Raw genomic sequence first — 27383 nt, 5'->3', positions numbered from 1 at the left:
CAAGTAAAGTAACTGCCAATCACCGAACCACGCCCTTGCCTTTCCTTGGAAACGCAATCCCCTTGACGTCTGCTAGGCGGCATAAAGGAAAAGAAAAACCGGCCCCGTCCTCCATTGTCATTGGCTGCCAAATTTCCAAGGCGACGAGTTTGCATGCAAAGCCCGCCTCCTACTTTTGATTGGTAGAACCAGCCCTTGTCGTCGTTAGTGGTGGTTCCGTTGCCCAATCAGCCATCGAATGCCTTTTCGGCTGTGATGACGTCTATCCCTTGCTGAGCTGCGCAGTAAGAAGGTTAAGTGACCGCCATTTTATGACATGCTAGAGGCGCAGGAGGAGTTGTCGTCTGTGTGCTGAAATTTCCCGATTGATTTCCCCCCCCAAATCCTTAGCTGCATCACTGTAATTGTCGATCAGATCGGTTTTACTGCCGTATCGTTTATTAATTTGAAGATAACAGGTGAGTGGACGGCGCCGGCGGAGTCTGAAAATGGCCTCCTATGCAGAGGCCGCAGTGAGGCCTGGGCGGCTGCAGCACGCGTACATTGCTAGATCTCTGTGTGGTTGCGTCATTGCATGGCGTATGGTCGCTATGGCGCCTGTACCGTGTGTAGGCGGATGTTTCCTGCTCACAGATGAGCCCGTGTAGTATGTTCGGGCCGGTGTGTGGCGCGCAGGCGTGCTCGTGGTTCACGGAGCTACCCTACATTCCTTGTCTTGGCCTTCAACAGCCAAATGGTCCCAACAGTAGTGCTTATATGTCGTTACTATTGATGCTCTGCTTCTGCTACTAAAGGCTAACTGCCGGGCACGCATGTGGTCATTGAGGGCGCTTTCGAGTTCTTATTTGCATCCATAGACACACAGAAAAATTGCCAATGGTCGCTCATTTGTGATGTTTTCGATCAAATGCACATGTGTATTGAATAAGAGAGCTGGGAAGTTTGAATCTGAACATTTTTATTTTGCAACACTGAAATAATGTTCAATTTTTTTTAGTAACAGTCCTACAAGTGGGATGGACAGTATCAGGCTAGCCACACATTGCTATTTTGTCGGGTATGCTAAAATGTTGGAACACCTGTTGTATTTTTATTTGAATTTATATGGCACCGATATCCACTGTAGCACTTTACAGCATATATATTTGTTTTGTGACCAATTGTCCCTGAGAGGGAATTCACAATCTAATGCCTACCATAGTTTATGGTGAATTTTATGAGGGGATGCCAATTAACTTATCCGTATCCGGGAGGAAACTAATCTACTTTAGGGGATGCAATGAGAATCCTTATAGCCAAAATGCTGCTTGCAGCAAACTCACTACATCAGGTTGTGACCACTATTTGTAAGGAATAGGGGATCCAGGGGGAAACGCTAACCATAAAATTGCACATCTGACCTGCATCCTTTGGCTGCTGGGCTTTGGGTTATGTGCTCGCTTTGGCTACCACCTCCACTTGGGCATCTTTGCTAAACCTTTTCGGTTGGTGGCATGGATTGTGATTTCTGCTTGGTTTCCCTATTTCTTGCAAATGGAAGCTCTACTCAAGAACTGTATCTGTGAAAATTGATAATTTAAACTATGGGAAATCTGGAAAGATTAGAATAGTTTGTTTAAAACAAAGTCATTTTAGATTTAATTTGCTAGTTTAAGATTACATGTTAATTTATCCATGTAGTCAGTATCAACATGATTGGTTATTCAGTATTCTGAGCCCTCTGGAGCGTTTGCCTTACTATTGTCCTGGAGGCATGCAGCCTTTGCGTTAAAGACCAGTCCCTTACCTAAGGCAATTTTAGTGGGGGCTGGTATGCTAGGTTACTGTTGGTTTCCTGTTGCCTTAAACCCAACATGTAAGTAGGAAATACTTTGTAAGTGGCATTAGGTGTCTTTATAGAGCAGTTCGATTTCAGTTTTAGAAGCAAGTCTAAAGTGAGAAAAGGAACTTTGTTTGGTACTTAGTAGAGCGAAGGCTCTGGATTAGCCCAGATGCCTCCTTTTCCAGATCTGTCCTCCAGTGTAGCTATTATTTTTTGGGGGGTGATGGGGAAACTACAGCATACACTTGTAGACGGGTGTATGATATGGCTGGTCCTGCTTCTGCAAAAGTCCAGGCCGTTTTTAATTACTATTCCCCCTCCGGGCCTCCATGTATAGTGGGGAATGATATATAATTCGGCTTCCAGCGGTTGCTGGGGGCCGAATTATTGTTTTAAAAGCAACTTCGGCTCCGTCTTCTGAAGGCGGCGACGTTACTCACTGAGCGCGCTCTAGCTGTGATTCTTATTACAGTCTATGTTGGCGCACCGGCTGCGCCCAAATCTACCTGCGCTGAAAAGCACTGCTCTGGAACTGCAGACTTCCCTGAGGTGTTTAGTGTAAAAATGCTTTCCTGATGGGCATGGGCAAGTCCTGCCTGCACATGCCCAGAAGGGAATACGCTCCTCCTCAGAACTACTCATGTCCCCCCTTGGGTCATATAGACTAAAGGTCAGAATTAGAAGCATGTGCCGGAAGCCATCGCTCTACACCCTCTACTAAACATAAGGACTGGTTCAGATTGGGGCGGTAAATGCGGTGGTTTCGGCAGCCGATTAAAGCATTGTTTTGACGGATCAACCAATGTTTCATTTAAATGAATGGTAGTGGAATCAACCAGTGTTCCAGTCAAATTAATGGAAGTGTTCATGTCTGTTCACAGAAATGCCCTGGTAGATCCTAATGTCCAGCGTCAGCTATGTTCGATATTTCCATGTCCCCCTAGGGGCTCAAAATGTAATGCCACCATGAAAAACTGGGAACCGCTGCCAAACTCATTATCTACTTGGTAGCAGAAAAGCCTTTAGCATCGGCTGAATGTGCCGCTGCTAACCATCCTGCAGAAACCAGTCTAAACCATCCCTAAGTAGTTAAGGACCAGCAATCTAATTTATAAGTAAAATCACAGTTCTGGTTTACTTTTACAGTATGTCTGTAGCCTCTTGTACCAGCTTTTACACTTACCTGGGGCTACCTCCAGCCTCATGCCAGCTGTGGTCTCCATCACTGTCCTCCCGGGCTGCTCCGTTCCTCCGCCTCGGCCGGTACATTCCCCATTCATGCTCCTTTGTACATGAATGGCACGTTTGTGCACGCACCCCGATCACACTTCTGTGGCTGGGAGCGTTACTAGAGCGCAATAGGGGCAGGGAGGTCTCACGCCGTCCATCTGGCTCTTCTTCCTGAAACGTCGCGGCTGGCGTGACAGTACTGCGCATGCCCAACACTCGGGCCCAGTGCCGCCGGGGATCTATTTTTGGCCAGGCTCTGTGAGAAGAACCAGATGGACGTCGTGGGACCTCCCGACCTCCAAGTTGAGTACCGATTTCGGTTTTATTTTGAGCTTGGCGTCCCTTTAAGTGCTCTGCCTGCCCAAAAGTTCATCCTTCATCCCTCTATCCACCATAGACTAGCAAAATTGGGACCTAAGGGATCGAGTTTTGACTTCTATGAGCAACAGTAATTATGTGGGTGTATGCACCATAAGTTTGCAGTGAGTCTGTCAAGTACAGTCTGCAGTCTTTCTTGGTTTTATAGAATAAGTGGACAAGCAACAAAACTGATTTGGAATGCAAATTTAATTTTAGCATGTGCTGAATTATACTTTGACTTTATTGTAAGTGCTGGATCTGAGAATTTTAGATTTCTTGAGAACTCAAATGGGCACAGCGCCTTTTTTATATTAATATTTATTTCAGGATAAGCCTGCCTTGTGAAGCCTCAATGGTTAAAGGACTTACGAGGCCAACTGCGTAAAAAAAGTTAATTACTTGCCTCTCCGTTTCAGGCACGGAGGACGCCGTCCGCGCCCTCCGTGCCGCTCCGCCGGGTCCCCCCGCTACGTAGCGTGGATCGGAGGGGTTGGCCCTAGAGCTGCGCAGCCGCATTCGCGGCCAGGCGGACTGCGCAGCCGCGGCCATCTTTGGAGGGGAAGGAGAGCCCGGGCCGTGGGGTCGGGAGCCGGCCCGGGGGGATAATGAGCAGGGGGACCTGGCGGAGCGGCGCGGACGGCGTCCTCCGTGCCTGAAACGGAGAGGCAAGTAATTAACTTTTTTTTACACAGTTGGCCTCGTAAGTCCTTTAACCCTCTGGGCGATACAATAAGCTCGCCCAGGAGGGGGCGCAGCACTTTTTTTTTAGTTTTTAAATCATACATGATAGCCGCTGCCCAGCGGCATCCCCCCACCCACTCCAATCGCCTTCGGCGATCAGAGTAAGCAGGAAATCCCGTTCAGAACGGGATTTCCTGCTGGGCTTCCCCGGTCGCCATGGCGACCGGGCGGGATGACGTCACCGACGTCATGGGCGTCGTGACGTCAGAGGGAGTCCCGATCCACCCCTCAGCCCTGCCTGGCACTGATTGGCCAGGCTGCGCAAGGGGGAGGTGGGGCTGCACGGCAGCGATCGGAAGTTACACGCAGCTAGCAAAGTGCTAGCTGCGTGTAACAAAAATAAATTATGCAAATCGGCCCACCAGGGCCTGAGAACTCCTCCTGCGCGACATACCCCGAGCTCAGCTCGGGATTATCGCTCAGGAGGTTAAAGAACAAGTGACACCCATGCTAACCTAGAAATAAAAAACACAAGTAGATAAATACTAGTTCTACTTACATAACAGATGTATTGCACTGTCCACATTATGATTCCTGTGAATTTTAAAGGAAAAGTAGAGAATCCTATTCTAGGCAGTTTCCATTTTTGTTACCTTTGACCTGACATCATTTCCTCCTTCACTCTTTTCCTCATCTTGTTAACTGTGTATGCCTTACCTGCCCTCCTCCCAGAGTCTTCAGGCACTCCCACTGAGGTCTATACTAGGAAGTACACTGTCTTATGGCATTAGGAGGGGGAAATAAAGGGAAGAGTAGGAATATATTATAGATAAAGATCCCCCAGCATGTAACTTTTTGGCAATGGCTATTAAAGGTCCAGTGCTCCTAAGGTTTGTTATTAACCAAACATGTTGAGCAGTTGAATAGGAAAATTGGTGTGTGTGTGTGTGTGTGGTCTGCCTGCTTTATACTACATGGACCAGTATAAGGGCGGTTTTCCACTTGTGCACGCCGATTACGCATCCAAATCCCTGTAGCTGTTAAATGCATGGCTATGGGGATTCAGACGAGTTGTCCAGAATTTGGAAGAAGCTGACTTATTTCAATAGGCCAGAGATTCTGGATCCGTATTCGTGTGCATGTAATCGGGTACAATTACAACAGATTTTTGCTGAAATCTGGGGGGTGGTATGTTTTGCATAGATCCAATAGTGTGTGCCTGTTCTTAAATATAGTTTCCCGCTCTGGAATCCTTTACAATGGGGGAGCAGGCATGTATCATAGGCAGTCCTCATGCTTACTGCCCCCCCCCCCCCCCCCCCACCCTGTTCTCCTCTGTCCCACTCCTTAGTGCCCTAATACCTCAGTGGCAGCTCAGTCCAGGTCACTGGAGTCGGGCCAAGAGCACTTTGGGTGTGTGCACAACTGCACAATGATGTTATAATGCTGTTGTGTGCACACGCAGAGCACCCCTGGCTGTGCGCACCTGTGCACTACCACCCAACTGGTGCGGTGGGCATGAGGACTTCATGATACTTGCCTGCTCTACCCGTTTTTAATATCCATTCCAGCTCTGGTATCTCTTAAATCTTTTTTCCCAAAGCAGATTACCTGCTTATTTGCCTCCTGAGCTCATATTGTGATGTTTTGACTTTGAGGTATAGGAGTAAGCTTGTACTGTTAAGGTGATTTGAATTTTGTATGTTTGTATGTATGAGTGGTAGAAATGCTACATGTTTACTAGTGGTTTGTTTCTCCTACCCCAATATCCCTTAATCCAGTTTCCCTAATTCTGAAACTATTCTCCCCTTCTCCTTTCCACAGGACAGAGATCTGAGCAGTTCTCCAAATTCCCCCCATCCTCCCCTGACCTGTTCTGGCTGAATTTTGATAATGTCCACTCTTTGCCCTTTGGTGCTGTGGTAGTTTCTTAGGTGCACATCTGGCAGTCTAGTTGCTTCTACAAGTTGAACCAAGATTGAGCGCATTTTACTCCGAGGGTTTGCTGGGATCCAGCAGCCTAACCACCTGGCTTAAATCTCCTGTCAAGTCAATTTTAATTTTTATTGAAACTGAAGAACTAAAATGTTGCACTTTTTAAGTGCTCAAAACAGCCTTTCACCTCCTCCCCACCCCCCACCCTCCCTTTCCCATTCCTCCAATGCTGAATTTTTGGGGTGTGTAACCTGATTGATGATAAATGACAACTTTGCTAACATGATTTTTTTTTAAGAATAGCTAGTATTTTTAAATGGACTTTTTAAAGAACTACTCATTTTTTCTAATTTGGATTATTTTCATGATTTTTCCCCTTTTTTTTCACAGCGAAGAATTTTTTTTGAAACGTCAACTACAGTAAGTCTCGCTTTCATGTTTTTTTAAAAAAAAAAATGTTTTTTTTTTATTTTTGTTTTTTTTTATTTTTCCAGAATTTTCCTGCCTTACTGGTCTCCTTTTTAACAATGCTGTATTTCTGATTTTTATTTTTATTTTTTGTTTTTATATATTTGTCTAAATATTGGTACTGATGCTGATTTTTCTCACTGCTTTTATTTTTCATTTTTTCCTGGTGGGGGTTAGATTGGGAAGGAGAGACTTTCTATCCTTTTTAACATGCATAATCCATTTTTGTACTAAGGTTTGAAGTTTTTTCTCCCCAATTACTATATGCAGATGTCAGTATTTTTCTTGCTTTGTTTTAAAGCTAGATTCAATCTAAGTGTTAGTTTTGATATTGTTAGTAATACTGTTGAAAGACTTTTCAATGTTCTCCTATTGTGCATTACCACCTGTGGGCAGTGGAATTTTTGCAAGTTAATGCCCCTTCATGTAGGCCCTTTCCCCTTCCCCATTCCACTTCCCTTTCCTGTGCCCCACCGTTGATCACCTGCATCAAGGAAGGGAGCAAGACTTCTGGCAATCCGTTCTTCTGACGCATGGTAAGGCTTGGTTAATAAGGTAAAGATTTAGTTTTCGGCTCCTAACACACATCATATGGATGTATTAATGTTTGTGTACAAAGCAGGACAGGTTCCTTCCCCCATAATAACCCAGTAGCGGTTCCAGTAGCAATTGTATGAAACTAGTTAAACTGAAGAAACCCCATCTTGACATGGTTTGCTTAGAGGCAATGATGTGGTGCATACATGGGAAAAGGGCGCAGGGATTTGCCGCTTGTATAATCCCGCTAAAATTAGTGACCATTTTTTTAATTGTGAAATCTGATAGTAAAATATCGGCAATATTTACTGATATTTTACTATAGCTAAACCTAACCCTTCTCTCACACAGAACCCTCCCTCTACTAATGTCTAACCCTAAGACACTCCAGGTGGCCCCTCCTCCTGCACCTAAGACCCCCCCTCTCCCTGTAGTACCTAACCTTAAAACCCTCCCTGGTGGCACTCAATAGAATCCCAGGCATCAGGGCTTGTGGAAATTCAAAGCCCCAGCATCCAGGATTCTATCGGGTGCAAATATATGCTGGACCGAAATCGGTAGCTGATATTTACCTATTTTTATCATTACCACTAATATTACCTTATTTGCGGCATATTGTGGCCATTACAAAATCCACAATTTGCTGCAACGGTGGTGAATTTCAACGGCCGCCGACGTGCAGTTAAATTTAATTTCTTTGCCACTGATCGCTGCTTTAATAGGTGCCTATGGCAGCGCCGGTTTTTGTCTGAAAGGGCTCCTGCGCCCTTTTTTCTTGTTTCGGTGGTGGTGAAGTAGTAGTTGTGAGTTTGGAGGGTTCTTAAACCCTCTTTCTAATCCGCTATATAACTAGGCTGTACACATGCCCAAGAGATAACGAGAGAGATTTATTTACAACTCTCCAAATGGGTGTGGTCTGCCTTACAAAAACTTCACTTCAAAAATGCATCAGGGGGTACACAAGTACCTAATCATTCCATAACCAACCATGCCATAAGTATTCAAGAAAAACAAAATGCAATGGCAATAACCTGTAAATTGTGATATATTTATGGATCATGGAGTTCTTCCCTCACACAGATCTTAGCTTGTTTTGGTCATAGTTGAGTTTAAAGGGGGGGTGTGGTCACTGAGCCTGCTATAGCCTATGGACCAATTCACACTGTTGCATGCAATATATTGCCAAAATACACTGGTACGCAGCACAAAATGCCATCCATTAGACAATGCTGTCTATGCAGATGACCCGTCCCTGCTTATTGCACACTGATACGCTCTGCTGCAATCAGCTCAGTAATGCTACACTGTGCATAGGCCCTTCCTGTATTTTTCTTTTTTTCCCTACCCACTTTCTTCTGGACTTCATGTCTGCTTTGAATGCAACCTTTCATGAGAGAGATGAGGATGTTGACCTTCTTCCAAACAGTACTAGTTGCCCGATTGTAATGCTGTTCTTCTTGCTGTAATACTATGTGAAGTATTTGTGTGAAACAAATCTAAAGATCAGCATAGTTAACAACAAACTATACTGTGTGCTTGTGCACCATTTGAGATTGATGCATGGTCAGATCCAGTGAGCTGTGTAACTCCACTATTGCTGAGAAAAAGGCAGTCCTTTAGTTCAGCTCTGTTTGTGGCACAGTTTTACAGCAGTCATTATTTCCATTAGCATTTATCAGTGTAACATCACGCTACCTTAATTTTACTATGGGGGTACCATAAAATGTACCTGTCTGGAGAAAACACTGGGGTTGGTTCACTAAGAGAAATTCAGCGTACCTTAAAGGGACTCCGAGCTCAAAAAAAAAAAGAAAGTTGTACTCACCATGGGCTTTCTCCAGCCCAGTGCTGGTCGGGAGGTCCCACGCCGGCGTCCTGGCTCCTCTCCTTCTCCCCGCTCCGGAATGGCTGGCAGGCCGCAGCCCGGGCGACACTCTCCCGAGTGTCGGGCTTCTTCTTCCGCATATGACGCGGATTACGTCACACACCGGCCGCCTCGCGTCATCATGGCGGCCGGCGTGAAAGTACTGCGCATGCGCGAACAAAGCGCGCATGCGCAGTACTTTCACGCCGGCCGCCATGATGACGCGAGGCGGCCGGCGTGTGACGTAATCCGCGTCATATGCGGAAGAAGAAGCCCGACACTCGGGAGAGTGTCGCCCGGGCTGCGGCCTGCCAGCCATTCCGGAGCGGGGAGAAGGAGAGGAGCCAGGACGCCGGCGTGGGACCTCCCGACCAGCACTGGGCTGGAGAAAGCCCATGGTGAGTACAACTTTCTTTTTTTTTTTGAGCTCGGAGTCCCTTTAATTGCATGCTACACACGCTATTGGTTGCGTAGCGCGCGTAATCAACCCCACTGTCAGATGCGCGAGCAGATACAAGCGCTAGTAACTTAACGCCGCTCCACTCCTCCTGCCCTGAGCCCCTTCGGTTCCACTCACGTTAAAGGACGTGATTCCTGCACTCTGATTGTCCCAATAGGCTACTTGTCAAGTGACAGGCAGCCTATCTATTGGGCCGTGGAGTGGTGTTAAGTTACTTGTGCTTGCTATGCTGCAATACAGCAGCATAGCGTGCGCTACTGACAGTGGGGTTGAGGCATGCTACGCAGCCAATAGCGCGCATAGCGTGCAATTAAGGCACGCTGATGAAATAGCGTAAGTAACATGTGGTTACCCCCGCTATTTCTCTTTGTATATCAACCTCAATGTATTTTCCCCTTTCCCTTTAAGCAATCCTTTACTTGAAACCCAGCATCTGAAAACTGAAAGGGCAAATTCTCAATGAATTGTGTGCATTTGAAGTATTAGCTTTGGTATTTAACTTTACAATTCAAAAATATTTTGTATAGCTTTGCGCCTTTTATATACATTAATCTTGGCAGATTGAGAACCTAAAATTGCTCACTGCCTACTTCCTGCGCAGGGTTGCCTCCTTACATAAAGCACACATGGTTTATACTGTTATGTAGGTCATGGCAGTGCTGGGCCGAAATTACGCATGAGCGTAATTACGCATCGTAATTCAATGTAAATTTACGCGTAAGCGTTACGCGTAACTTACGGTCTTACGCGTAATTATTTACGCGTAAGACCGTAAGTGGTATCGTAATTACACTGTCTACCGTAATTGCTAGGCATGCGTAATTTTACGAACATTTACGCGTAATTACTAACGTAAAATCTCCCATTTTCTAAGAGTAGCCAATCAGTCAACATCCTAAGCAACCAAAAGTATCTTCTCCCGCCCTTCAGTATAAGCGTACGTTTTGACGCATACGAATATGTACGCAATAACTGTCACATTGACGGCTATTGCGTACATATCGTCCGCATGCGTCCAAAAATACGCATTAATGGTCATTACGGCACTACGCGTAACATCGTAGTGTAAGCGCCTTAATTACGGTATCCTTACGCGTAATTGCGTAAGTTTACGCGTAATTAGTGATTTACCGTAGATAATTTCCTACGCCGTAACCGTAATTGCGTAATGCGTAATAGCGTAAAATTACGCGTAATGATCCGTAAGCGTAGATTTTTCCATTACGAGCAGCACTGGGTCATGGTAGTCTGGCATCTATTTTATTCAAAAAGAGGAAGCAACCTGTAGCTTGGCACTATGCTATGAAACTTGAGTCTGTCCTCCACTTTGCTTCTATACAGTACACTTTGTGGTTACTTAGCAACCTAATTGCTATTAGAACTTGCTTTGTTCAATTGGGTTTAGTTGCGCTTTAAAGTATACTTAATAGTAACCTCTACATCTTGGTGTAACAGACATAGTAACCAGAGTGTTTTCACTCTTACTACTTTTCCCTACCTGATTTTGTTTTTTCAGTCTGTTATTTTACCTGCATGGAATTGCCATGTTGCCGATGGCAGTGCACAGCCTGCGCTATAACCTCATTCAACTGGAACAAGTGACTTGCAAGTTATAGGCATTTTCCTATTGCTTATTTTTGTGCCAGGTAGGCTTAAGGCTCCGGGTAAACTGGAAGTGGTCATAAAAAAGCCAGTAATTCACTTCTGTTCATTTCATGTTAACATTTTCAAATTTTTGCTGGAATAGAACATTTATCTGCAGAAGTGCCTCTATAGGAAGCATTCAAGTATTACTTTAATGCTTCATATCGATCCTGAGCCCATTCCTGTAATTGCAGGAAATTTATACACTTGGTGCCATTGCAAGGACTTTAAAAAGACAGCAATCACTACTAATGTGGCTGTTATGTTCTATTGCTTGTGATAAAACTAGGCCTTTGTAGCAGCACTCAGGGGCAAACCTAGTTTTTTTTCCAAGGTGGAGGGGGATTTCTGAAAGGTCTCCCTCAGTCCTCTCTAATATGATGGGACATAATGCTGGGTATACACCAGGGGTGCCCACACTTTTTCGGCTCGCAAGCTACTTTTAAATTTGCCGAGGCCAGGAGATCTACCAACGACCCAAATGCTAAGAACGCACCCCCCTCTGGCGTAGGTTAGCCAGGTGTATGTGCCTGCAGCATAGGTTACGTGCCCTCAGTATAGGTTAGCCTGGTATATGGGCCCTCAGTATAGGTTAGCCTGGTATATGGGCCCTCAGTATAGGTTAGCCAGGTATATGGGCCCCCAGTGTAGGTTAGCCAGGCATATGGGCCCCCAGTGTAGGTTAGCCAGGCATATGGGCCCCCAGTGTAGGTTAGCCAGGCATATGGGCCCCCAGTGTAGGTTAGCCAGGCATATGGGCCCCCAGTGTAGGTTAGCCAGGCATAGGGGCCCCCAGTGTAGGTTAGCCAGGCATAGGGGCCCCCAGTGTAGGTTAGCCAGGCATAGGGGCCCCCAGTGTAGGTTAGCCAGGCATAGGGGCCCCCAGTGTAGGTTAGCCAGGCATAGGGGCCCCCAGTGTAGGTTAGCCAGGCATAGGGGCCCCCAGTGTAGGTTAGCCAGGCATAGGGGCCCCCAGTGTAGGTTAGCCAGGCATAGGGGCCCCCAGTGTAGGTTAGCCAGGCATAGGGGCCCCCAGTGTAGGTTAGCCAGGCATAGGGGCCCCCAGTGTAGGTTAGCCAGGCATAGGGGCCCCCAGTGTAGGTTAGCCAGGTATAGTTACCTGCAGCGTAGGTTAGCCAGGCATAGGGGCCCCCAGTGTAGGTTAGCCAGGCATAGGGGCCCCCAGTGTAGGTTAGCCAGGCATAGGGGCCCCCAGTGTAGGTTAGCCAGGTATAGTTACCTGCAGCGTAGGTTAGCCAGGGTCCTCTGGACTCTTGGAACTTCCGGCAGGCAGGCCCCTCACCAATAAGAATGGCGAGGAGAGAGGCGGCGCAGCCGCTACGTCATGGCTGGGGGCGGCGCCGGGCATGTTACAAGCACGCACGTTGCAGGCTGCCCGGCGCCACCCCCAGCCATGACGTAGCGGCCGCGCCGCCTCTCTGCTCGCCGTGTCTTCTGACTCTTCTCCACCTGCATTCTTAATGGCCGGCAGCTAAACATGCTGCTGGCCGCAAAATTTAAAGAGACTCGGAAGGCGGTCGCGATCTACCGGTAGATCGCGATCGACGTATTGGGCAGCCCTGGTATACACAATGCCATTTCCTTTCTGACTGGATCTGACAATTATTTCTGACATGTCCGATCTGCTCCCGATTGACAACAGGATTGATCGGTAGCAGTTTGGATACAAATAATGAGGAGAGTCGACATCTGTAATGAAGGGGAAAGTGAAGCATTCTATAAGGTCCCAACTTCCTTCTTTTCTAGCCTATAGCAGGGGCACAGGGCTTTGCTCAAACCTGGCTCTGTGCTCTAACAGTGGTAAATGTGCATGGTTTTCCTGGGAAGGTGGTCCAGACATGAAAATGTTTGACCATGCATCTAGGAATTTATTTTAATTTAGAATGGCTGCATCCTTATTTCTCTCATGACTGGTATACTTTCATGCTGGACTCCTGACAGCACTTCAGCTATCTAAATAGTTTGGATTTAGTTATAACGGTGACATTTTTAGAGCCACTGTGTCCCATGTTTGAGAGCTCTTCCTTTTCTACCTGACCCAATTATCCCAGAGACAACATAGCCTCCGGAGACAAATGGAGGGGATACCTCCACTATCGGAGGGACAGGTAATGAGTGTAAGTCTTATTGGGAACACAGTCACACCAAACCAATTCTTACCCTTCACTATTTTATTACATACGGTAAAGTTTTACCTGGAGGTGCCCTTTAAGTTCTCAAACATGAACCGTTTAGACATCACAATTTATCAATGTGCTCGGTGCCTCAAAAATATATTTTGAAGCTTGAAGGGCAACTGAAGTGAGAAGACTATGGAGGCTGCCATGTTTTATTTCCTTTTAAACAATACCAGTTGCCTGGCAGTCCTGCTGGTCTGGCTGCAGAAGTGTCTAACACCAGAAACAAGCATGCAGCTAATATGTCAAATCTGACAACAATGTCAAACATCTGATCTGCTTCATGCTTGTTCGGGGTCTATGGCTGAAAGTATTAGAGGCAGAGGGTCAGCAGGGTTACCAGGCAACTGGTATTGCTTAAAAGGAATTAAACATGGCAGCCTCCTTATACCTCTCTTCAGATGTCCTTTACGTTTTCATTTTCCCCTGGTAATTCCCGTAAAGCTTGGCTGCTGGGTTGGATTTTTGCTTTATTTTTATGAGAATGCTCTGCAGTGATACTTCCATCTTAAACCTACTGGACCTTAAACTGAAGTCAAAGAAAGAAAGAAAATGGCTCAGCAAAAAGTCCTTGCAATAAAATATTGAAAATCATGCCTTTTCAAATAATTGTTTTAAAAACCTAATTAAAGAGACCCTGTAAACGTAAACTGTCTCCTGGGGGGGTACTTGGGATCTTGTCGAGGTTTTTCCCGTCCTCTTCGTCCCATGGTGACATCGCTGGGCCCCTGGAAGCCATAGCCGACAAGGAAAAATCGGCTGTGGTGCAGGCACAATAGCGCCTGCAATATTTGCTTTCCCGGCTCCAGCGCAGGCGCAGTAGCGGCTCCCTGATGGGCTCAGGCGGAAATAGCTTAGCTATTTCATCCCAAGCGGAAAACTGCAACTGCACCTGTGCTGGAGCTTGGAAGGTAAATATTTACATGCCCTCTGTTCAGGGACTTCTAGCGCTGCCATCATGGGATGGGGAAGCCTCAATAGGATCCAGAGGCTTCCCCCTTTCCAAGGTAAGTACCCCCTTCCCCCCCCCCCCCCCCCCCCTCCCCCCAGGGGACGTTTTTCAATTTACAGATTCTGTTTAATAGGTGTATTCAGCAGGTTCATAGTTTCAATCTCCCTTATTGTCCTCTATCAGACTAGGGAGAGGTACACTGTACTCAGGTGGACTGAGCCACAAGGAATGGTTGCTGGAAAACAACCCAGGACCTTAAAGGAATCATGCAGCACTGGACTATTACTGCAGTAGGCAATCTTTCACTCTATATGTTGAAAGCTGCCATTCTAAGAGCTGAGACTTCTAACATTGTTACTACTGGTGAATGCCAAGCTGCTTTCTTTAATCAACTTTGGTTTTGTTGTTAAATGAATGGAGTTCAGTTGTAATGTAAAATTAGGAATTTGTAAAAAAATAAAAAAAAAAATTTTTTTTTGATTGACCTGGCCTCTTGTTTTCCTGGCTTAATACATTTTTTTTTTTTTATCAGTGCTGTTTCTTATCATTGTATTTGTCCTTTCCTCTAGGCTGTGTTTAGGGCATAGCAGGATGGCAAGCAACATCACTAATAAAACAGACCCCCGTTCTATGAACTCCAGAGTGTTCATTGGGAACCTAAACACATTAGTGGTGAAAAAGGGAGATGTAGAAGCAATCTTCTCCAAATATGGCAAAATTGTGGGCTGCTCCGTGCACAAGGGCTTTGCCTTTGTGCAGTACAACAATGAGCGCACTGCCCGTACAGCCGTAGCAGGAGAGGATGGACGTATGATAGCGGGGCAAGTCCTGGGTAAGCTAAAGCTTAATGTTGTGTAAAGTCATTAAAGATTTTGTGAAGCTGTTATTTTTTAGGGTACTTGGTCTTTATTTGGTGGAATTAACGCTTTTGGTTGTGATAATTGTAATGATATTTTGGTGCTATACATTTTTTTTGTTGGTCTGTCACAGCCCAACTCCACCCAAAAAAAATATAACTAGAAGTCTGTTACAGTGTTCATGCTGAGAAATGTTTTTCATTTCCTGTGCAGACAAGAAGTCGGTGTCTTTAATAGGGCTAGAGATTGAAATTAGTAGAAAAATGGTAAAATAAGGAAGAGGCAGAACCTCCCTCACATCTTACAGGATACCAGAGGCAAACCTAGAAAAATGGGGGGAGGGGGGGTATAGCAGGCATATACCATGTCCTGTCCTGATGCCTTCTGCTCCCGCACTCTACCTAAATGCCTCTTTAGCAGCCTCTTCCTGGTTGCTGGCGTTGGGCACTACTGCACTGGCCGGGCAACGCGTTGCATACACAGCTGACTACATGTATGTTGCTATGCGAGCAGCTCAGAGGGAAGATGAATGACGGAGCAGTTTCTGGTGGGAATGGGAAGTGGCGATAACCATGGCGATGCTCAGGAATCTCTAAAGATCCGGCAGGACAGATCTTTAGCGATCATTGTACAGCTACTGTACACACTTGCTGAGGCCCGCTGATATAGGAATGATCCGTCGTTCATCGGCCGTTTTGTGCAATCTAGTCTTTTCTGAAGTATGGACTTTTATTGCTGCCACTTGCTTATCCCAAACTGTCCAGGGTTTTATCTCTTTAATTCATACATAGCAGAAAAGTTTTGGGTAGAGTTTGGTTTTCATTTATCACATCCCATTTTATTTAGTCTGTGATAGATAAATGTTAATAGACTGCTATAGCTACTTAAAGAGACACTTTAGCCAGAAATAAAAAATGAGTTTTACTCACCTGGGGCTTCTACCAGCCCCCTGCAGCAGTCCTGTGCCCTCGCAGCCACTCACTAATCCTCTGGTCCCCCGCTGCCAGCTAGTTTCGTTTTTGCCGACAGGCCCGTCAGGACTGGGCACGTGTAGCTTTTTCCGCATTCCCGACTGTAATTAGCGCTATTGCGGACCGCAACACGTAAAAAAATACGCGTTGCCGCATTACGCACGCATAGATATGCGGCAACGCGTATTTTTGTACGCATTGTGGCCCGCAATAGCGCTAATTACAGTCGGGACTGCGGAAAAAGCTACGCGTGGCCAGTTCTGACGGGCCTGTCGGCAAAAACGAAACTAGCTGGCAGCGGGGGACCAGAGGATTAGTGAGTGGCTGCGAGGGCACAGGACTGCTGCAGGGGGCTGGTAGAAGCCCCAGGTGAGAAACTCATTTTTTATTTCTGGCTTAAGGTTCACTTTAAAGGGGTTCTGTGGGGGGAACCTGAGGATAAAAACCGCCACTTACCTGGGGCTTCTATCTGCCCCATCTAGCAGTAATGTGCCACGCCGTCCTCCGATCTGTCCTCCTTATTCGTCTGGCATAGTTGAATAATGCGCGGTGCCGTAAGCTTCCAATTACGCGGGAGCGAGCAGGACACGCAGCCGCAGTTGGACGGCGTACCGCACTGGACCTGCGGCGGAGGAGGACGACAGCGTGGGACATTACTGCTACAGGGGGCTCATAGAAGCCCCAGGTAAGTGGCCGTTTTTATCCTCGGACCGCCCATTCCCCCCACAGAACCCCTTTAAAGAGTCTGTTGGTGATTTTGTGTGCATATTTAGCAATGTCTTCTATATGAAAGTATTTAGAAAAAATAAACTGCTCATATTGCCCTGTATTTCTTTGCTGCTGCTTTTTTTTTTTTTTTTTTTTTTTTTTTTTCTCTGGACTATGACGTTTTTAATAGTGGGACAGTAAAGCAGGACCAGTTCTCTGGGCGGCATATTTTGCAGCTTTTCTGCTTTTTTTACTTTTTTTTTTTTTTCCATCTTTATTGAAGCTTTTTTTTTTTTTTTTTTTTTTTTTTGTGTGCAGGTTTTTTTTCAGATTTTATGCAGTTTAAGTGCATCACTAACTTCACAATCTCTCACCCTGTATCCCTATAAGTGTGAAGTGGATATAGATAGTGGTTGTATAAAGAAACAAACATTTGTTTTGCTTTTCTAACATTTTACATTAATTTTTAGACATAAATTTGGCAGCTGAGCCTAAAGTTAACAGAACGAAAGGGGGAGGAGTCAAAAGAACAGCAGCTGACATGTACGGGTGAGTAACTTGTTTCTTTGAAGCAAGTTCTTACTATATCTGCACATATTAAAGCACACCTGAACTGGATATGGAGGCTACTATGTACTTTAAACAATACCAGTTGCCAGGCAGTCCTACTGATATCTTTGGCTGCAGTAGTTTCTGATTCACACCTCTGAAACAAGCATGCAGCTAATCCAGTCAGGCTTAGTCAGAAATATCTGATCTGCATGCTTGTTCAGGGTCTATGGCTAAGGGCAGGTTCACACCAAGAGTGCTTAAGACCAGAAACCCACTAGGAGCGCTTTTCTGAGCGCTTTGTGTTTTCAAAGCTATTGCTAATGTCATGCTATGAGTGTGATCCCACTTGAGCAATGTGATTTTATAAAAATCCTCCATAGCATTGCGTTAGCAAGAGCTATTTCAAATCACCAGCTCTTTGAAAATGCTTCTAGTGGGTTTCTGGCCTTACAAAGCACCCATGTTTTAAAAAGCGCTTAGCTAATGCAACCCGATGTGGATGTCACCGCAGGCTTCATGTAGCATTTTTTTGCAGGGATTCAGCTCGAATTCTTGCAAAAAAACGCTTTGTAAAATCGCAATTGCTAAGCCTCAGAGTATTAGATACAGAGTCTCAGCAAAGCACCCAGGCAATCTGCACTGTTTCAAAAACAAGAAATATCAACCTCCATATCCCTCAGTTCAAGTGTGCTATAACAAGATTGGCTATGCTATTCAAGCTTTTAATGTATTGTGCTAGCTTGCACCTTAGAACCAATTTGAAGGTCTACAGTTTTGTTGTTTTATGTTTAAACGTTATTCAATATAACAGTGAATGTTTCTTCATAGTACTTAAAGGGTATTGGTGAATTTAAATGACAACTGAAGTGAGAGGGATATAGAGGCTACCATATGTATTTCCTTTTAAGCAATATCAGTTGCCTGGCTGTCCTGCCGATCCTCTCCCTCTAATTCTTTTATCCATAGACCCTAAACAAGCATGCAGCAGATCAGGTGTTTCTGGCATTGTCTGTTTGTGATTCATACACTACTGCAGCCAAATAGATAAGCAGGGCTGCCAGGCAACTTGTATTGTTTAAAAGGAAATAAATGTGGCAGACTCCATATACTTCTCACTATAGTTGTCCTTTAACCTCAGTTTTACTGACTGCTTTCTGCCGTTGCGCTCCTCCCTCTCGCTCTGGTCCTGCTGATGCAGACGCGCTGCTCGTTCCCGCCTGCCGCTATACAGCTATGACCCATTCCTTGTAGCCTCCATACTTCCTCATGCCTGGTTGTTACTGTAACAGCAGTGAGGGGGAGAAGAGCACGGCGGCAGGATCAGGTGACAGCTTAAAGTAATCGTTTAACGGGTTTGCATTCCACGAAAAGCCATGCAACTAATTTATTTGTCATTTTATGGGGAAAAATTAGCCATAATTGCAGAAAATACCCATTTTGTTAATTTTTTTTTTCTTTTTTTTTTACCCATCCTAATCTTCACACGACACATCCCACAGTTATAAAACACCCCATCCTCTAATAAAATCCCAGTGTCCCTGCGTCCTCTCCTGTCCCTGTGTCCATGCGTTTGCGCTACTGCGCATGTGGGCGGACGTTGGAGAGCAGGAGGATGGTTGCAGGAGGAGCGCAGGTGCACATGCGATGGGGAGCATGGCATGGGCAAGGTGGTGGTGAGGGGGGTCGCGGCTGAGCCCTAGTGCCAGTTTTAAATGGATGGGCTTATGATTACTAGCTGAGCATGTGGTGGACAGTTATCCCAAGCCTGCACGTCTGTGGTTATCCGATGTGTTAGCTTGGGCGACAGTTCGGGGACCATAGTTCTGTACAGACGGCAGCATAACATCTGTAGAGCATTGGGGTCCCAAACTTTCGCCATAATGATCGCATCCCATCGCTACAGGTGGCAGATATAAACATGCATAGCTATTGCATGGGTTAATAGGCTGGGGTTAAATATTCGGGATTTAAAAAAAAAAAAACCTTTTGACTTGTATGCATGTAACTTAAGGCCTCTTTTACAGCGGGACGGTGCGTTTGATGCGACGTTAAAGTCACTCAACGTGCCCCTAACGCAGCGCATGTAGGTTATGACATTGGACATTATTTTGTACTGCATTGTGTCTCTTGGTGCGCCGTTTTCGTCGCATACTGATGGAATGAAAACGGCGCATGCGTTAAATAAAAAAAAACCATTACTGAGCATGTGCAACACACAACACAGCAGATTTATTGCTAAACATACAGCACTTTCTAAATATTGCTACACGTTACACAGAACGCAACGTGTGCACTGTGAATGTCGCACAGACTTTGTATTGCTGTGCGTTAGTCCACGTTAAAACATTTTCTAATGTGCGACTTTAACGTTGCACTGTGAGAGAGGCCTAAATGCAACTAAAGCCTGAAGCTCATGACAAACGGGCAGCTGGCATTGTTTATAAAGAAATGAAGATGGCAGCCTCCATATTCCTCTTGCTTCAGGTTCCATTTTTAAGCCCCTTTTTATTGCAAAAGGCAAACCGTACCAGTTTACTTACTACAGTCCACATGGCATGAGTTTTTATCCCTGACTAGCAGTCTACAATATGTATGTTTTTTTTTTCTACTAGATCTACTTTTGACCTGGACTATGATTTCCAGCGGGATTATTATGACAGGTATGCCTGTGTCTGAGTAAATAAATTAACCTTCTTCAAACAGTGTAATTTTTGCTTATTCTGCCTGTGTTGTGCTTGTGTACAGCTATTCTGCAGCAAGAGTACCTCCACCACCACCTATTGCTCGAGCCGTGGTACCATCTAAACGTCAGAGGGTTTCTGGGAACACCGCAAGACATGGAAAGAGCTTTTACTCCAAGAGTGGTCAGCGAGGTGGTTCCTCTAAATCCAACAGATGTGAGTGTCAAAGTGATTGTAAAGGGGATTATTGCCTGTCAGTGATAGACCTTTACCCCCATGCAAAGTATTTTATCTTCAAAACTATTTGGTTACCTTGAATTACTTGAATATATTAAAATTCTTCTTCCTTTTAAAAAAGCTTAAATATTCTGAATGCATTCCTGGTAGCTCTCAAGCCAAGGTTCTCGTTTTGCTGCATGTGGTTATCTGTAAGGGCCCATTCACACTAGAGCGTTTTTGCCATCGATTTCGGCAAACCGCTCAAGCACTAGCTCTTTTTAAAGTGCTAGTGCTATAATACCCTGTGGGCCCGTTCTTACTTGGGCGATTTGCTTTAATCGCCGGCAATTAACGCAAATCGCCAAACGCACCATTTTCAGCCGATTTCCCGGCGATCGCGTTTCAGTGCTATAGGAGCGCTAAACACGATCACAGAAAAATCACTGCAGTGTCCAGTGATTTTTTTTTTCCGCGTTAATCTCAGAAAAATCACTCCGCTTTTAAGTGTGAATGGGGCCTAAGCCTTGTACTAATAGTTTGTGTGCCTCTGGGAATCTTACTTTCATTTTTCTTTTTTTTTTCATAGGTTAGGTAAAATGCACTTCTGTCAGACATAATGTATTGAAATAGTGATGTTGTTTTTCTTTTTTCTAGTGAAGGGAGATGATCTTCAGACAATTAAGAAAGAACTCAGTCAGATAAAACAGAGAGTAGATTCTCTTCTGGAAAGCTTAGAGAGAATTGAACGTGAGCAGTCTAAACAAGGTGAGTAGTTGGTACTGGTTATGTAATATTGCATTGCATTAAAACAGATTTGGCTAACTGCAGCATCTCTGTGAAACAGATGAATCGCTAGAGATGGCAGTGGAGATGATAAAAATAAATTGATACCGTAATAACTTTCTTGCATGCAAATTTAATGCAAGTTGCATATGATTTGCATGCAAAGAATTTATTGCATCTCAGTGACCATATCTGTAAAACACAGTTAACGTTTTCATCTTCTGTTTGGCGGTTATCACAAGTTGGGGTGGAAAAAACAATACAGTTTATTAGACCGTTTCCCTGTTAGACATGCAAATGTGTTTTATACATATATACAGACTCAGGGACTGGCTGGACCTAGCAAACTGACACATTCATTGATATGTAGCATTTGGCAATGCACCGGTTTGTTGGTGATGATCCATTAGTGGAATGGGCCTGCGAGGGTCTTTGCTGATCCCCCCCACAATTAGTATTATAGTGGGGTGTAGCTAGCTGGCAGTTGATCCACCCTTTATGGTCCCCCCCCCATGGAGCTCTGACTTGAGCGGGGTGCTGGGGGAAACTCTATCGGTCGGGTGGAGGGCTTGTACATATTGTATATATTTTGATGCTGTGTAACACAATCTCCTGACGCCTTGCTTTATAGGCGAAACAATTGTTGAGTGGCACTTCTATTGCTTCAATCTATTTCACTGCTAACACCCTGATGGTGACCACCATTCCACCCAGCCACCTTCTGTGAAGGAAATCATGTCCCCTATGGGGACGTTTTGATATAATTTTAGACACGCAACAGTGTATATGTGCTGACGTATAACGCATGCACACATGTATTTTTTCTACCTAGCGGTCACATCTGACCACACATTGTTAGCAACTGCACTGGTGGCAATCTTTGGGGGGACCATAAAGGGTGGATCAACTGCGAGCTAGCTACACCCCACTATAATACTAATTGTGGGGGGGATCAGCAAAGACCCTCGCAGGCCCATTCCACTAATGGATCATCACCAACAAACCGGTGCATTGCCAAATGCTACATATCAATGAATGTGTCAGTTTGCTAGGTCCAGCCAGTCCCTGAGTCTGTATATATGTATAAAACACATTTGCATGTCTAACAGGGAAACGGTCTAATAAACTGTATTGTACATAAAGGTCAAGCCTGCATGGCAAAGTGTGAATAACATTGTTTACCTGTACATATTGTTTACCTGTACACAACTTCGGTAGTGAGAAAGTGGAAAAAACAAGCCAGGAGCAGTAACCCCAAGCATGACTCGTAGCAGCCGGCAGCCTTGCGTAGAGCATAGCGCACAGGGGAAGCCATTATTTCCTGTCCTCTGAGTCTGCATCCCTCGGGTGAGATCGTTTTGTCGTCATGACAGCTGGTGATCTCATTGCAGGGTTACAGCCACCCAGAGGAAGGAGAAAGAACTGCAGGGCTGGGTCCCAAAGAGGTGAATAAACGCAGGGGCTGCTGCAGGCTTTCTAGCAGCATGAATATTTTTTCCTACTTTTAGGGTCTAAAAGCCTGCAAAAAATTGCACTTTTTGGACCCTAATCCCAGGCTCACATTTAGCAGAATCACATGAGTTTTCCAATGTGACCCTGTCCTAATGAATCCTAATAAGCTTATCTATTGTAACTTCCAAACGCAGGTGGCCATCTGATCAGAACACAACCTCTGCCCGATTGCATGGCATCTGCGCTGCTTTGCGTTCTGCCGCTTATCCCATTCACTACAATGAGCGGATCAGCGCTGTGCTTTGCCGAAAAATGCAATCAGCAGTGTGAAAGCGCATTGCACTGCTGCCCAGAGCAATGCAGTCTGAATATCAAACAATGAAGTCTATGCACTTCTGATTGTCACACACCATACAATGTGTTCTCTCCAGAGCCATTTACCAGGGCGGGCCGCCCGGCTGATCTCCCCCGAGCGCCCGGGTAAAGTTATCCCGTTCTGTGCGGCTCATTAGTGTATCATTGCAGCCAGCCGCTGTCACTCAGGGACGCTGCCTCCGCCCTCCTCCTCAGCTTCCGTCTGTTGTGTGGAGGGGCGGGGAATGCAGGTGACGTCACACGCAGCTTAGCTGAGCAGGAGATAGCAGAGGAAGCGTGGCTCAGTTCTCTGTGGAATGTTTAGCCAGACGCTCTGTTCCTCCTCTCGCTGTATTCATCCTGCTTCCAGCTGCTGCGTGTTTGTGTGTATGAGAGTTTCGCTGGCTTCTGCTAATGGAGGAGGGGGGTGTCTAACTCAGCCCCCGCCAGCTAGAACTTCAAGATGCTTAACCCTTTCACCCCCCTGATTATCCTGTCCTGTGACTTTGTCCCCTGATCTCTGATTCTTGCCAGACTAGACTGGTCTGAGGGGGGAGAGTGAGACGCTGTACTGAAAGCCACAGACTCATACAGGGCAAAGGCAGGCAGCGAGTGATTGATGCACCCTGGCCCCTTGACAGCCACATAGCCAGCAATATCCCTTGTAACTGTCATTAGAACTAGCAGCCAGGTTTGAAAATGAAACTTAAGATTTTTTTCCCATGTTTCCTATATACATGGGTGGTTTAAGGGGATATCTGGTGCCATAGCATGATATTGATAAGCTGCCTGCTTATCAATATCATGCTATGGCCCAGAAATTCTCTTTTTCACACTGGGATCACCCATGTATATAGGGAAAACTGCTAGTTTCATTGTCAAATCAGCGGAAGGGTAGATTAAACTTTAAAGACACTTTACCTGTTAAAAAAAATGGCCAGCTACTTACCTGGGGCTTCTTCCAGCCTCTTAAATTGTTCTAATACCTTGCAGTAATTTCGTGCTGCTGCTTTATTCCTCTGACTTGCTTCTGAACGCTGCATGTGTGGCCATGACTTGTCATTCGCCTCTCCCATCACCTTCCCATGACTGTTAGCGTTCTGCACTTCGGGGTAGCTAAAAATTGCTATTGTGCACCGGCAAAGTGCTCTTGGCCACAGCAGCACGATCGTGTTTGTGCGAGGTTAAGGAACAGAGCAGCATGGAATGGCGATGAGGGCAGCAGGAGGACTTTTAAGGGGCTAGAAGAAGCCCATAACTAGCCTAATTTTTCTTCAATTAAGTTTCCCTTTAAGAGATTCCAGTACGGAGCCTAGCCTGTCATTTTTTTTGGGGGGGGGGGGGGGTGGCAATAACCCACCTAGTGGCAATCAGCATGACCGTCGCCACCCGGCTAATTTTCCATACCACCCGGCTGGAAAAAAATTCTGGGGAGAACACTGCATACACACCATGCACATTGCCGAAATGTGCATGGCAACGCGTATGGTGTGAACAAGGCCTGAGGGCCGCAAAATGCTTCTTCAAAGTCCCGAGAATGACATTTGCTTTTCCCATGGCAAGTTAAAGTGAACAGATTGTGTTTGAAATAAGCATTGGTAGAATTTCCAAGTTGCAACCTACTTTTGCCTTGTGCCTCTTTGATCTTATTATTTCTAAATTGTTCAGACTGTATCCACATCTAAGTAGCCATACAGCTATGCACCTGTAAATTAGTTGTTTTGTGTATTTTGATTTTGCAGAGACCAGTGACCATTAATGCCCTCCTTGCTTGGTTCGTGAGTAATTCTATTGTTAGCAATAAACACTATTATTTTTTAATTTATATTTTATTCAGGCACAAAAGCAGATGACGAGCAAAGCAGCAGCTCTGTAAAAAAGGATGAAACAAACGTGAAGATGGTTGCAGAGGAAGGAGGAGATTCTGCAGAAGAGGGAGACCTTCTTGATGATGATGAACAGGGAGAGGATACGGTAAGCATTCATGACCAGTAAAAGAAATCAAAATGAATAATCACTGGGAAGTCCCTTCAGTTATTAATATAAAAAAATGTGCTATAGTGCAGTTATTCTGCAGCTTGTTAGGGGGAAGAGACCAGTGAAATGGTGAATCCCTCAGTTTGCAGCCCACAATGACAGATGAGGATCTGTCAGATTTTTTTTTTTTAAATTTATATTGATTTTACTTTGCTACTATTAGATGAATGATTATTCAGTCAGCTGTAGTAGATTGTCAGGATTTTTACTTTAGCAAACCAATTTAATTTTGGTTAGCAGGTACTAGAACAGAAACTGTTAAATTCAAACACTCATGATCAGTGAAAAAACTCTGATGTACACACTAGTCTCTGGATAGCCAAAAATGAGCCACTAAAGCCTGGTACATACCTTCAATTTTGATTGGCCAATCACTAACCAATTTTACCATCTCCATGTAGTATGAGCAGTCAACTACACAACCTGCACTGTTCATCATATTCAGAATTTAGCCTCATGCTACATGGTGGAAATATGGGTTAGTGATTGGCTAGTCAAAGGTGTGTACCAGGCTTTAGCTGAAGAAAATAAATGTGTGGGGGCATTTAAAGAGACTAAGCCCAATAGCGTAATACGTTTTAGTATAAGGTCTATAAGTGGTATAATGAAAACCACTCACAAAGGCGGGTTGCAGAGGGGCAACCGACCGCAAGAAGGAGGGAGGAGACCATAAACCAAACTCAGTCGGGGTGATCCAGCTGGACCTGATGACTGTCGCTCTCTTAGGAAAATCGAATGTTGTCCCCTGTGGTGTGAACCACATGCAGTCTGTCTGAACCCCTCTAACGGGGTATGTCGGGGGGTATGTAAGCAAAATATGGGTGAAAAGGGTGCCCTGGTGTGTATAAAATTCTTAAAAACAAAAATGAAAGGGCGGTAGCTTACCTTAAATAACAAAATCTTTGTAACAAAAGATTTTTATTAACCTCTTGACGACCAGCTACAGCAAACTGATCGTCTGTGGGTTACCATGGAAACGGCCGCTCGATCGAGCGGCCTTTCCCTCTCAGTTCACGGAGGGTGTCTCCGTGAACAGCCGGAGAGCCGCCGATCGCGGCTCGCTGGCAAAATGTAAACAGGCGGGGAAGAAATCTCCGCTGTTTACATCATACGGCGCTGCTGCGCCTCTGATTGGCCGGGGATCGCCGGCATATGAAAGGCTGAAGCCTATCCTTCAATGCGCAGGACGGAAATCCGTCCTGCGCAGCTCACAGGGGGAGGGAGGGAGCGGGCGAGACGGCGGAGAACGATGCGGAGGGGGGCTTTGAAGAGCCCCCCCCCGCTAAGCAAATGCAGCCGGCAGCAATCAGACCCCAGCAGGACATCCCCCTAGTGGGGAAAAAGGGGGGTAGTCTGATCGCCCTGCTGCACTCCTGATCGGTGCTGTGTGCTGTAGAGCCCACGTAGTACCGATCAGTGAAAAATCCCCTGGTCGGCAAGTGGTTAAGCACAGGAGACGCGTTTCACGGGTCTAAAGCCCCATCTACATGATACGATTCTTTGTGCAATTTGATTACGATTCTATTTACGATCCGATTAAATCAGACATGTTCGGGATTCGATTCAATTTGACTTGCCATTGTTTTGCAATTGCGAATCGAATCCTGATCGAACATGTCGGATTTAATCGGGTCGTAAATAGAATCGTAATCGAATCGCACAAAGAATCGTATCGTGTGAATTGGGTTTAAAGGGAAGGTTCAGGGACGCTGTGAAAAAAATAAAAATCCAAATCCACTTACCTGGGGCTTCCTCCAGCCAGTCGCAGGCAGGAGGTGCCCTCGTCGCGGCTCCGCAGGCTCCCGGTCTCCTCCGTTGGCGCGCCCGACCTGGCCAGGCCGGCTGCCAGGTCGGGCTCTTCTGCGCTCCAATGTGCGGCTCACTGGTGCGCGCTGACTTCATCGGACGTCCTCCGGGCTGTACTGCGCAGGCTCAGAACTACTGAGCCTGCGCAGAACAGCCTGGAGAACGTCCGATGACGTCAGCGCGCACCAGTGAGCCGCACATTGGAGCGCAGAAGAGCCCGACCTGGCAGCCGGCCTGGCCAGGTCGGGCGCACCACCGTAGGAGACCGGGAGCCTGCGGAGCCGCGACGAGGGCACCTCCTGCCTGCCACGGGCTGGAGGAAGCCCCAGGTAAGTGGATTTGGATTTTTTTTTTTTTTTTTTTTTTTTTTTTATAGTGCTGCATAAAGGGTGGTTGGGTTGTATAGTATGCAATCTTGCCTTCAGTTGGCTGTGGCTTTTTCCAACAGTTGTTTTTGAAAATGTGGGTAGAAATTGCAACTTGCATATTTGTATTTTGGTAAGCTACTTTTAAGCCTCATTATTTTTTTTTTATTTTTTTCAGCTTGAAGAAATTAAAGATGGTGACAAAGAGACAGAGGAGGGAGAAGATGAAGGCGACAGTGCAAATGAAGAAGACTCTTAAGTGTTTTACATCCCCCACAATCCCTTTGCCTGTTGTGTATAGTTGGTTCATAGCTCCACTCCTCATAACTTCCTCCACACCACCAGCTCTTTAAGCCTGTTTATTAAGCGCCCTGCATTTCCTCTGCCTCCTTTTTATTTTGATACCTAAAATTGCGACTTCTAGAATAAAAGTGTATTTTTACCTGT

At 45.6% G+C, this 27383-nt stretch overlaps 2 protein-coding genes across 5 annotated transcripts in view; one reads left to right on the top strand and one right to left on the bottom strand.

Annotated features, from left to right (window-relative positions):
• Window positions 1–127, bottom strand: part of TEP1 (telomerase associated protein 1) — a 194519-nt gene extending 194392 nt beyond the window's left edge. For both annotated transcript variants that reach the window (XM_068241093.1, XM_068241103.1), the window contains exon 1: window positions 24–127. In XM_068241093.1, coding sequence (XP_068097194.1) covers window positions 24–121 — 98 coding nt within the window. In that variant the 5' untranslated portion in view covers window positions 122–127. The remainder of the gene's footprint in view (window positions 1–23) is intronic.
• A 149-nt stretch (window positions 128–276) lies between these two features.
• On the top strand, window positions 277–27383 carry HNRNPC (heterogeneous nuclear ribonucleoprotein C). 3 transcript variants are annotated; one of them, XM_068241136.1, is made up of 9 exons: window positions 277–458; window positions 6419–6448; window positions 14721–14983; window positions 17158–17236; window positions 19852–19899; window positions 19985–20136; window positions 20794–20904; window positions 24566–24702; window positions 27115–27383. In XM_068241136.1, the coding sequence occupies exons 3-9, from the start codon at window positions 14743–14745 to the stop codon at window positions 27193–27195; spliced, it is 849 nt and encodes a 282-aa protein (XP_068097237.1). In that variant the 5' UTR covers window positions 277–458; window positions 6419–6448; window positions 14721–14742; the 3' UTR covers window positions 27196–27383. The 3 variants fall into 3 exon arrangements, with proteins under 3 accessions (XP_068097237.1, XP_068097252.1, XP_068097244.1); XM_068241151.1 differs by lacking the exon at window positions 6419–6448; XM_068241143.1 differs by lacking the exons at window positions 277–458; window positions 6419–6448 and adding an exon at window positions 6613–7032.

Source organism: Hyperolius riggenbachi, chromosome 1 (genome assembly GCF_040937935.1).
Source record: "Hyperolius riggenbachi isolate aHypRig1 chromosome 1, aHypRig1.pri, whole genome shotgun sequence".
NCBI classification, from domain to species: Eukaryota; Metazoa; Chordata; class Amphibia; order Anura; family Hyperoliidae; genus Hyperolius; species Hyperolius riggenbachi.
This window is presented reverse-complemented; position numbering and strand designations above follow the sequence as displayed.